Raw genomic sequence first — 12,513 nt, 5'->3', positions numbered from 1 at the left:
CTTCGGTTTACTTTTTCTCTTTTGGAAAGTTGACATTTTTGCAACTTGAAAAATATTAGCCTGCTATTAGGAGAAGTGTGTATGTTATGTCTGAATTCATATAAAATAATTAGTAACTTGAATTGCATATTACAGCACAAGTTGTCTCAGGCTGTTTTGCTAGTTTTCATTTTCCCTGTAAGCATTAGTGTCACAAACAGCAAAAACTGTTTACATGGAAAATTATTTAAGTCTGAGCAGACAATGTAGGTGTAACTTGTTTGATTTACTGTAGAGATTCATTAAGAACAGCAAAGTCTTATTGTAAATACACACCTGAACTTACTTTACAGAAGGCTTGTTTTAACTTAAACACAGTGAGAATATTTCAGGAGCTCTTTGTGATCTTCATTCCACCTAACTACTAATTAAATGGTTACAGTTGCAGCCACCTACCGTCCTGAAACTGCTTAATTCAAATACCTTGTATCTGCTCAGGATGTTTCATTGCAGACTGTCTGGAATGATGTTGTGTGGAAGATAGAATAGTGTTGTGGGTTTTTTTGTTTTGTTTATTTTTGTTTTCTTTGTTTTTAATAGAAGTGCATGCATTTCCTAACACAATCTCCTGATACAGGACATGTTTGAGGGCATGAGTAAACCCATCAATTTCTGTCAAGGCTCTTAGCTTCTTTCACAGTCAGGCTTTGGGGGAGGAGGAGGCAGGGGCACAGGAAAGCTATTTTGGGCAAATGAAGTTATGTTCATCATGCTAGAAACTTTATTTCACTTAATAGAGAATTTAAGGATACTAGTCTCGTAACCTTTGGGAGGGCTTTTTTGGTTATAATTGAACATTAAGGAGTTACAGGCAAAGATTTTACATGATCAATTTAATTGTTTATATATTTGAAATTATGTTACAGTAACTTCCATGTACAGCCTGCAGATGTGATCCTAATGTTACAAAACATAGGAATGTTGTTTTAGTCTATTACTATCCAAAGAAAGGAAATGCAGCCCCTCCAAAAAATCAGTATCCTTAATGTAACACACCGTTTCTGTAGCATTTCTATAGACATTTTATTATGATTTCATTTACACAACAACTAAGAAATGTTATTTATGGGTTTAAATTAATGTATATTTTGAAATACTTCCTGAAAGTACCCCAGGACGCTGCTTATTACAGATCATTATTTCACATATTGATGCCTGCAGACTGAACTGATTGATGGCATGCAGCTGAACTCTGTTTCAGAAGCACTAAAATTCTTTTCCACTGTGAAAAAAATTGTGAAGTTGTCCAGTTTGTTATTAATTTTGTGTAACACCGGGATTTCTACAGCAGAGAGAGATGAACAACTAACTACTTTTAAGGAGCTCACTGTTTCTGTACGTGCATCCCTAATGGCATGCTACATATTGCACAGCTGTTACCTTACTGAATATTTACTTGTGTTACGCAGGGAACAAGAGATCCACTGTTTTTGACTGGTGTGACATTCCCACCGGAGTACCCCATCTATGAGGAGACGAAAATAAAACTAACGGTCTACGATGTCAAAGATAAATCTCAAGACACGGTGAGTGTTTTGCTTCATTGCTTGCAAAATCTTATTGAGTATTTAAGTTTCTCACTGCGGTGTTCTTTGGCCCTCTTTAGCAGGTTTACATACTAAAGAAATGAGGATACGTAGAATTGGTTTTGCTTTTCTATTGTACCTAAAATGTACTTTTTGTTACCATGTTAAAGAATAGAGAAAGAACCATTAGCTTTAAACAGACCCTTTGCTATTGTTTAATTGGTTACATCAATCAGAACACATTGCTGAGAAATAAAAGATTGCTCCTGTGTGCTTTTTGATGACAGAGAACATACGGAATAGATTGAGGTAACATCAAGTTTTCAGAAATGTTTCTGATCATATTTTACTTTTATGACAAAACCAGGTTAATAATAGAACCTGTAACGTGATGTTTGAGGGGGATGGTCATTTTGGATTTTAACCTCTTGGGTGGTGATACCTGCAACTCTACTATGACTCCTGCCATTACTGATTCTTAAGGGTCCAAAATTGTGTCCACTACCAAGGGTGAACCATTTAGATTCCAATGTAATACATTTTTGGTTGCCATGTCAGCTTCTTACGCTCAGAAACAGTTATTTCAGATGATATGTGGAGGTCAGTGGGACTATTTGAGTGATTTAAGTGTCAGACATAGACCTTGTGCCATTTTGTGTGCTCCAGGTGATCCAGGACAGGCTTACAGTGCTTGAAGATATAATAGGACCTATGAGAGAATTGTGGTTTTTGTCTGACAGCTGGACTCCAGCTGATAGGCGTTGGAAGCAGCCCTTGAAACCTGTATTTAATTAGCTGAATTGCTCTTTATGTATCTGTAATTGGCCCCCAATTTGATTAAAGACTATATGAGCTCATGTCATGCCTGTGTATGCAGTCATTATCCATAAGAAGGAAATTAAAGGGGTAGCTTAACTTCTGACTGTCTTTGAACTGCTTACGTGAGTGAAGTTATGTTCAGAGAACCTCTATATTTTTTGAAGATAGAAAATAGTTGATACGTTTGTTTAAATTTTAGAGTTGCGAGCAAACAGGTTAGCTCTTCCTCCTTGCTCTTCTCTTTAATGGGAGTCTGTGGAGTATTTTACCTGTAGAATGTGGATTTCTCTCAATTTATAGACTAAGGTATTTTTTTCTGGTTAGAAGTAACTGGGCAGGAGAGTGTACACTTCTCAGAATGAGAGTGATTTAATTTTTGATTGTGGTTTAGATTTAGGGGCTACAAATGGTATCTGCTGTTTCTTCAATAGAATTGTCACCTATGAACAGATACAGGAATTAAGTGAAAGGGGTTTGACTTTGTCCCATCCCTTCCAGTTCTTAAGCTATTGTGACTGACAGCATGATGGATAATAATATTCCATCTGTAAGGGCAAAAATGGACTTGATTTGTAGACCTATCCCTGTACTTTCCTTCTAGACATATACTGCCTATTCTACAGGACAAATTACATATGAAAGATCTAGTCTAGAGCATGAATATAATTTGATAGCTTTTAAGAACTTTAAAGAAACTTTTGCAACTGTTCCTTATAATTGAGTACAGGACTGGAGCCTGTCCCAGAGAATCAAATTAATATAGCTCGTAAGACTCTGGAGATGTAATATTTTCCTTTGGAAATTGGAAAATGTTAATGCCATCTGTTTTACGTGCATTTAACCTTTTTTAATAGTCAGCTTTCTTAAAGCTGTCTATAGGTAAGAAAAGATTAAATCAGCTGTGAGATCAAAATCAGGGGATATTGCAGCATGTGTGAATGACCCTGGGCCACCCAGGTTGAGACTTGATTTGTGGCAATATTTGGACTTTTGCTTATTTCCTGGAATATGAGCAAGGATAAAACTAATGGCTTGACTTTCTTTCCTATAACTGGAAGCTGTCACACTTTCCTGTTAGTTCAGGTGGTTTTGTTTGTCTTGTTTTGAGTCTTAGAGATGTATCTACATTCATAAAAGTCAGCTTTAACTGAGCTAGCTTGATACTACCACTGGCTTGGCAGCAGTGCTACAGAGCTCAGTGCTTGTTTTATGATTCAAGAAGTGGGATGCATCCTTTTTGCGGAGAGCTTGTTCCAAGTGTTGTGGCTTTACAGTTACGGTTATCCAGGCTACAGTGAAGTTGGCTCCTTTGGTCCACACAAACTGCTGCCACAGCGTGTGACCACAACACGTAGCCCTGCCATCCCTGCAAACTCCAACACAGGCAGTCCCCATGGGGTGAAGAAAACCCAAGGTTGCTGGGTGTTCTGTGCTATGCTCAGCTGTGCTTCAAGGCTGGTCATATTTGTCTCCAGCTCATGAAAGTGATTGTTTATGGCAGAAAAAACCTAGGATGTGACTGCTGAATGTTTTTGCAGAAATTGGACAAAAAGCAACAGTAAAAAAAAATTCCCACAATATCAGAGTTATTCTACTCTTAGTACTTAAGTTAGCCATTTCAAAGTAGCTGGTATCACTCACCACACTGCAGTTCAGCAATATGCTTATTCATTTCTTATTTCTCATTTCTCTAGTAATTTTAAATGAAGTTAAAGGAAATAAATTCTGTGTGTTAGTCAAACTTTGAGCAGGATGTTACTGTCACAAATGGAGGATTGTAGAGAAAGTAGGGAAAGGGCAGTATGTATCTCACAGGATAAAAAGATTTCTTGTGTTTTGCCTAAGCCTAGTTTTGTCTGTACAGAAAAAGATTAGGCCTTGTTTTCAATCCAGTTGGATTTTTGCTGTAATGCAGAAATAATTAGATACTTCTCAGCTTGTACACACAGGTCATGATGTAAAGTGAAAGGGTATGCTCCCTAGTGACAGACAACCAGATTTTTTTTTTGCATTGCTGATACGCTGTTTATGCTGCTCTAAAAAAATAAAAAAAAATAACCTTGCAATGCTTATATCAGGAAACAGGTAGTTGGCTTCAGTCTTGTCTGTCATTTAACTTGCATTTATAACAGAAGAGCAGCTTAACTATATTTAAGTACTGTGCAGCTGGTATCACATTCACTGTACTTTACACGCTGGATGTCCTAGCTGCACTTTTCCCTTTCTTTGCATGTCTGTTTGATGTTGATCGTAATTATATCTTGGCTGTATCAGGTTGTCTGTAATTGAGACTTCTTAATAGAATGATACAACTTTTGTTATGGAGAAAACAGAACATGAGGTTACTGTAAATTTTCATGTAAATAGAAGCTTCTAATAAAGACGATGCTATTCCTACTTAACTTGGATATAGCTGGAATAAAGAAGCTAATAGAGTGTTCACGCAATGTAATGTAAATCCAGCGAGGCCATGCATACAAAGCAGTGGATAATGCCATGTTCTGAAAAATGTACAGTGACATCTGTTTCAACATCAGAAAGATTTTCTTCCCATGTTGCCATAAGCAAGTTTGTTTCAGTGGCTTGAGTTGCACTGCCTTTGAGATTTTTTGATGGTAGGGTTTTGTCTAAATGCTTGGACTGCACCTGTTCTTTAAGTCATTGTCCAAGGAAATTGGGATTAGAGGCTTGAACGTTGTTGAAATATCACCACTGTATGGCTTTTGCACAGGCACGCTATTCTTAGCTTTTTGATAAACATGCAGGTTTGCTCAGTTTGGTCTAGCAAGTTTTAATGCTGAAGCAGGATTAATTCTCTTTGAAAATAATGCATAGTGCAAGTCGGGTAACACTGCTGCATGACAGATCTGCAAAAGATGTGAAATAGATGAATTCATGTTACATTAAGGGAGGGAGTGCTAAGTGACTGGTTTGGGAGGCAGCAGTCTTTCTGTTCTGTATTTAAAAGACATACATTTGTGTCCTGCAGCAAGCGCTCTGAACTTCATTGTGTGGAACAGTGTGACTATTTTTAGCCAAGTGCTGTAGCATTGAGTGATAGTGAGGTTTTTGTTTGCTTGTTTTTTTGCAGTTGGTTCTTCTGTTTCTGCATCTGATTTGTGTTGATTTGATACAGGTAGAGACCCAGCTTAAATTCTTCCTACACAGACTTTTCTATCCGTAAAGTGGGCGTGAAAACATTCTTGTCTTTTATTATATTAACACAATCTAGAATTGTGTTCATTTAAATGCAGTGAGATGTTCAGGTAAATGCTGTTATCATGTTCTGGCATGGCACGCAATGAGTTGTGCTGCTTCTTCTTGATGCACATGTGGAGAAGTGCTGGAAGCAAGGGGCAGAAGTCTCAGTGACTGCTTTCTGTATCTGGTCTCTGCAGCTCTCCTTTGCAGATTTCCCTTCCAGAAGGAGGAAGAAACGAATCCAGAAGCTTGAGAAATTAATCCAGAAGTTTGAGAATCTGCTTCAAAAGCAGAGAATTTCTGTACAGTTATGTTCAGAGACTTAGTTGATTTCTTTTTTTTTTTTTTTTTTTTTTTTTTTTAAATCTTAAATATCAGCAGGTAAAGACAATCTCCTTTGGATGTATTTAACTACTGGAAATCACATGTGATGTTCCGAGTATGAATAACCACTCTAATACTGCCTACTGAGAGCAAGGAGAAACTTGTTACATAAAAGGCAATTGAAAGATTATGCATTATGTAGTCTGGTCTTGCATTTTTTACTTAATTACAGAAATTATAATTTTATTATTTAAAGAGTAATAGAGATAGGAGTGAAAATTTGTATGTGGGAACAAGCATTATGAAGTGACAAGTTCTAGTTTATCTAGGCTTCAAATTACTTGTCTTTGACTGTTCAATTTTAAATCTTCCGCTAAACTTGCTGACAGTGAATGAAAATTCACAAACGCTTTTCCTTCGTGTGTTTCTTGGTACTGCAAGTATCCCTGTTAAAATTGAATCACACTGGGTTGAGTCAGAAATGAAGACTGTCTGTCATGAAAAAGGCATTTTAAGTTGGATTTGAAGCCAGATCTGAAGTGACAGTCTTCCATGTTCCCTCGTGGGCATCGATCTATATGACAGACCCACCACGCAGCTTGGTGTGACTTGCCATTTCTGCTGAAGAGGCTCACTGCTTGAATATTAGTAGTGCTGTGGAGCGGTATGTGAAATGCATTAGCAGAGATAAATGTGGAAGCTTGCACATCATCTTCCTGCACTCTGCCTGCACCGGAGTGCTCTTAGTGCCTCGCTCTTGTGAACGCTAAAACTTCTGAAGCAAGGCTTCTTTTTTCTTTAAAACTCAAAGTAGCGTTGAAAGTGCTGCTCTTTGTTTAAAGAAAAAGCACTTCACATTCTTCCTTTTCTCAGCTCTGTTCGCTGTCATGTCTGCAGGATTTGTGGAGAAATATTGCCTTAAATTAGAAACTTATTTCTTTATTTTTAATAGAGCAATATTGCACTGTACCACTGTCCTACCCACAGAAATACTTGTAATAATCCTTTATTCAAGCTTCTTTTAAGAATCTTGTGACTTTCTTCATGAATATGTACTTGATAGATTCAGTTTTCCTTTTGTTTCAAATTCTGTACTGTCACCAAATGCCAGTAATGGCAATATAGGGGGAGGAAATTCGTTTCTGTTCTTCTGGTTGTGTGCGGGTGGAATGCACCGAAGCATTGTTGTCTGTCTTTCTTGGTATTTCTTAAAAGTCTGGAAGCATAAAGGGAAATTCAAGCTACTGACTTTCATTTGGTTTGAGATTGAAACAAAATATTTCTTTGAAGTGGCTGAGGTGTAAGGAAAAAACGTTTCTTACACTTCAGTGAATCTGTAAGATAACTGGGGATAAGTGTCAAGACCAGAACAACTACAGGTGCGTTGAACTTAGTCCATTTGTAGCTTTAACTGCTGTTTGTGCCTAGACCTTGAAAATTCAGTGGGGAGGGACTTGGTTTTGCAAAATCCATCTCTTCCAAAACATCCCATTTGTCTTCCTACTTTTTTTCCCTTACTCCTTTATATTTTTTTCCAATTGAGGCAAATTCTTCTTTACTGCTGTGTCTTCAGGGCAAGTTGAGGTCTACTGTCCGGTAATTTTCCTCTTTGTTTTTTACCTGCTATGTCAATCAAATGCTGCTGTTGTCTCCCATCAGGCAAAGGTTTGTGCTAAATGCTGACCCTGGTAAACTGTTGTGAAACTGTGAGTGATGAGACCAATTGTTCCCTAAGAATATAAAGGATGCCTTGGAAATTGCTCATTTTAAATGTAGGGAAACAAACGGCAGTCCTTTTCGGTAGAACTCATTTTAACTAGGTATGGATTTTGGTAACATAGGCACGGTTGTTCTAATCTGTTAGCACTGTCCAAATCACTTCCAAGTGTGTCACTCCTCTACATGTACTCTGTATATGCATATCCATAGATAACTCCCTCCCTTGCTAATCCAGCACAGAAGACATCAGAATAGTCCAACTTCTAGGTGGTTGTCAGACTATCTTATTTCTAATGACCTAGGGGAACCTAGCATAGAAGGCTGGGCAGAGAGGAGGCAAGGTGTTTCTTTAGTCAGTACGGAAGCAATCTGGCTATGGAAACATCAGCTCGGATTGAGGAACGGGCTTCTGTCCCTGCAAAAGGTTGGTCTGTTTCCTCTGCTAGAGCCTTGGGCCCAGGTGTTTCCTGCATCCCAAGGAGAGGTGGCTAGTAATGCCGTCAGGTTGGATACACAGCCCTAGGGGCAGGCAGCAGGTTCCTGGGCCGTCCAGACTTTGCAAGCATGTAGGATTTCCTTCTACTGAATGTGGCAACACAGGAAAGTTTGAATGACTCAAAGGGTGAGTGTTGGCTGTTAGGGTTGTGGACTTACCTGTTGTTTAACTGAATGATCAGATCGTTAATCCCATCACACCAGCACAAACTCTAAAATGCATAAAAGGCAAACAGACATTCGAGAAAACAGCTCATATGTTTGCCTTTATCTGCACCTAATTATAATAATTATAGATGCAACAGTTGCCATATTCATCTATAGCTGCTCGGTACTTATAAATGAGAGGCACTCCCTGCAGGTGAAAAAATAAGTAGTGAATGACTTAAGATTTTTTTTTTTCCAGTATGGAAGGCTCCATTTTGCCTGCTGGATTCATTTTTGGTAATTAATCTACCTGGAAAATAATCTCTCAAATACATGCCTCTCTTGTTGATATAGAAGCACTTGTAACTTTGAGTGGGTGTGTTGAACTCCTTGAAAAATCAACTGTGAGCTCCTCGTGTTTCATTTTTCATGTTTTTTATTTGCGGCATTTTTCCTCCAAATAAGGCTTTAGAGTACTTTGTTATATGTAATAGTTTTTATACCACAGTAAAAATAAATAAATAAATAAATTTGTGCCCTTTTTTTCCTTGCTGTTGAAATTGTATATTAGTGGAAATGAATTTCTTGTAAATGTTGAAAAAGAAAGAAAAATAGATGTTTATAGTGTAGCTTTTGCCTCTTAATCTTCACTAAGACACTTCATTTTTTTCTCAAAACATGGTTTAGGACTAGTGAAAATAATGAAAAGACTTCCTGGAAGTTTGTGGGTTTTTATCTTGAATTTTTAGCATCTTGAAAATCATATTCATTTCAAATTCTCAGGCATCTCAGTTCATAGAAAGGCACTGAGCAATATTAAGATAAAATAGAAGGTACGGTATATTTGAAATCTGATCCTTCGGTGCAAAAATACTTCTGCAATATATTTAGTATCTTTAAATACAACAAGAATTGATGGAATAAAAAGAAATGTATTTGAAACAGTGCTAAGTCTGCTTGCATTTTTGTGTTATGATAGTAGGCAGTTGAAAATAGAAAATAGACTTTCCTATTAAAGTTTTGTTGTGAGTACTCTTGGAAATTGAAAACAGAACAAATTCAATCTATTAGCACAGATTTTTTCCCTCCACCATGTGTCTAACCAAAGTGTTCTTTACTGTCATGGATATGGTAGAAACAGTGAATGTTTGCATTTGAAACTTTGTACTTACAAAGTAAAGCGGCGCAAATAACTCCATTTCAAATTAAGAAAGAATCATAGGTTCTGGACATAATTTGAGACTTTTCTTGAGCAGTTTTGTTAGAAGAACTTAGTAGATTGCTCCCAGTAAACTAGATAAATGTTTTGTATTCTGCTGTATTTTAAATACTCGATGAATAAACATGAAAGGCTTGTGTAATCATTTAGGAATTTCAGTGCCTTTAGAAATGTGTGTATCATAGAATTTTACTGTAATCAAAGCCTCTTTACATAATTATTAGACAGTGTATTACTTGGCAGTGGACCAGGCTGCCCAGAGGAGCTGTGGATCCCTGGAGGTGCTGGAGGCCAGGCTGGATGGAGCCCTGGGAAACCTGGTCTGGTGGGAGGTGTCCCTGCCCATGGCAGGGGGTTGGAACTGGGTGGGCTTTAAGGTCCCTTCAAACCCAACCCGTTCTGTGATTCTATGATATTACAGAAACAAATTCCCACATGGCTGTAATTCTCCATGCTTGGTTTTCTTCATGCCAGAAATGAGAATTCTGCTCATCTCCTCTTTGTTTCGTCCTGTTCAACAGGGACTGTGTGATCACAAAGGGAGGAAAAAAGCCTCTCACTTTTGAATGTGTTCGGCTATGTTTTAAGAAACTGCACCGTTTGTGTAGTGATGGCTAGAGAGGCAGGAGAAGGAAGGAGAAATTTGGTCCATAGCATGGCCAAAGCTCGGTGTGTTCAGTTCTCTCCTAGTGTCTAGCTGACCCTAATTCTTGGGGGTGGGTGGTTGACTAAAAATCCTAACAGTATAAATCTGATTGGACTTTAGCAGTTGAGCTTAGGTTTCAGTGTACAAAGCAGTTACATTGAACCAAGTATCAGCTGCTTTATAGGGTTGTGGGACTTGGAGAGAGGTTTCCTTTCACTGAGGAGTAAACTGATGTGGTGTACAATCGTGGGCACTGTGCTTACTGAAGAAGTGAAGGTATTTGAGCCCTGATGAAGTATGTGGGGTGCTGTTGTAGCCTAGGGCACTACAGCAGGGAATGGACATAGTCTTTCAGAAGCTGATGGTTTATGTGGCCCTGCTATGCATTTTTGTGTTGGTATCTTTGAAACGAGTTTGCTTTTTCCGGTAGCCAGGCTTCAGAGCTGAAAGGCTTATGTCTTACGATATTGCTTTAAAGCAATTACAGCATGCTGTGATGAGAGCAGTAACCTGTCCTCCAGTCCTTCTGCCTTCCTCTTAATATGCAGTTGTATTGATTTTGTACCTTAGAGTGAAAAAAAAGGCAGATAAGTGTACTGTGAGGCACAGACTCTGGTGTTATGGAAGCCTGTTACGTGGTGGTGCAGCTCTTCTGCTGCAGTGCTCTGTTAGGCCCATCAATATGATGTAATGCTTGGGTCAAATTCAAGGAGAGCGGGTGGCCCCAGACTTCTGACATGCAGGAGTCACGGTGAGAGTATGCTCTGCATCAAACTCAAATGACTAAGGAAGAATTTCTTTTGGAAGTCTTCCAGGGCATATAGAACAGAAAGTACGAAAAACAAACAAAAAAAAACAACCACCACACATGTAAGTAAACAGTCATATCTTATTCTGTTTGCATGGATGAGAAGCAATAAATAAATCAGTTTCTCACCTTTGGAGTTTTCACTGAGAGGGTGGTCAGGTAGTAGAGCAGGCTCCCCAGCGCAGTGGTCATGGCACCGAGGCTGCCAGAGTTCAAGAACTGTTTGGAAAATGCTCTCAGACACAGGGTCTGATTTTTGAGTGGTCTTTTGGGGACCCAGGAGTTGGTCTTGATGAGTCCAAAACACTTTGTTATTTTTCCAGATAGAAAGGATAGCTGATGCATTGCAACCTGCAACTATATTCAGTCTTTTTGGTGAGTGCCCCTTGTTCTCTCCCCACCCCATATACTGAGATGTTGAGTTTGAAGGTTGTTTTTTTTTTTCCCTTCTTTTGGAGTTCTTGTCATCACAGTCATAATATTTCTAAAGCAAGCGTAGCTGAAGGTTTTTATAGTATTGTGCAGCTGTTGATGTTTATTCTGGCAATATTATTATCCTTAAATTTTTTGTCATGTATGCGTTCTCACTAATGTGAAATGAAAATCTGCAAGTCATGATTATCCAAAGTACTTTAAGATTATTTTTTTCTAATTCAGAGTAGGGCACGCTATGGCTTTCTATTTTTTTGAATGTTAAAGTATATGTGAGTGTAGCTTGTTCCCCCTGATTTTGTTTTTCTTTGCCAGCTTTTCCTGCAGATTTGAGCATGTTACAGTAAAGCACAGCATTTTAAACATGACTGGTCTGGTGGCTCTTAGAGCTATCACAGGATCCTAGTATAGAGCAAACCCAAACACACCAATTAGCAAAGACTGTCCTGTCAGTTTTGACAGTAAAGTTTTAATACCTGAGCCATCTCCACGTGCAATTCAGAGATCTTTCTCTGGGGAGAAATTAGAGGAATGTGTTTTGTCTAAAAGCAGATGAGCAGGCATGCTGTCACACACACCAAAGAGCTGTACATTTGCACCAATTGTGTTTATATTGCTGTGCAGAAAGGTGGTTTGTTAAGGATGTGTGTATGACATTGAGCTAGTTTGATATGCACAGGAATTTCAGGTGGAAGCTCAAGTCTTTGTGCATCTCACCTGTTTGTCTGTATTGCTTTGGATTTGTTTGCATAACAGCAATACAGGCATCTATTATTAAATTGTTTTTAGGCAACACAAAGAAAAAATGTTATTTTTGTAGAGCAGAAATAAGGCAGAGTGTAGCACAGTATTTTTTGTGGATCTATTTGAACAAATGCATTCTGCAAGTTTCTGCCTGTACCTGTTTCACCAAAATCTGTGGGCAGGACCCAGAGGTATCACTGCATCTCAGCTTTATGTTCCCTGCTGCTCTTCAGACACTTGACTGGGAGTGTCAGAGGCAGTCAGTAGCACTTTTTATCCCCATATATACAAGAAGAGATAAAAGCTAAGTCATTTGATTGCAACAGCATCTGCACCATGAGCATTTGTACAGATCATTTTGTCTTAAAATGCAGATTTGTAAATTTGGGGATGG

General features: G+C 38.4%; 1 protein-coding gene across 24 annotated transcripts in view; it reads left to right on the top strand.

The window, feature by feature from the left end:
* Positions 1-12,513, top strand: part of INPP4B (inositol polyphosphate-4-phosphatase type II B) — a 379,692-nt gene that overhangs the window by 140,314 nt on the left and 226,865 nt on the right. For all 24 annotated transcript variants that reach the window (XR_011096138.1, XR_011096139.1, XR_011096137.1 and 21 more), the window contains one exon: positions 1,449-1,565. Coding sequence is in view for 21 of the 24 variants with exons in the window: in XM_068680804.1 (XP_068536905.1) it covers positions 1,449-1,565 (117 nt within the window). In the remaining 3 variants the exon portion in view is untranslated. The remainder of the gene's footprint in view (positions 1-1,448; positions 1,566-12,513) is intronic.

Source organism: Anas acuta, chromosome 4 (genome assembly GCF_963932015.1).
Source record: "Anas acuta chromosome 4, bAnaAcu1.1, whole genome shotgun sequence".
In the NCBI taxonomy this organism is placed as follows: Eukaryota; Metazoa; Chordata; class Aves; order Anseriformes; family Anatidae; genus Anas; species Anas acuta.
This window is presented reverse-complemented; position numbering and strand designations above follow the sequence as displayed.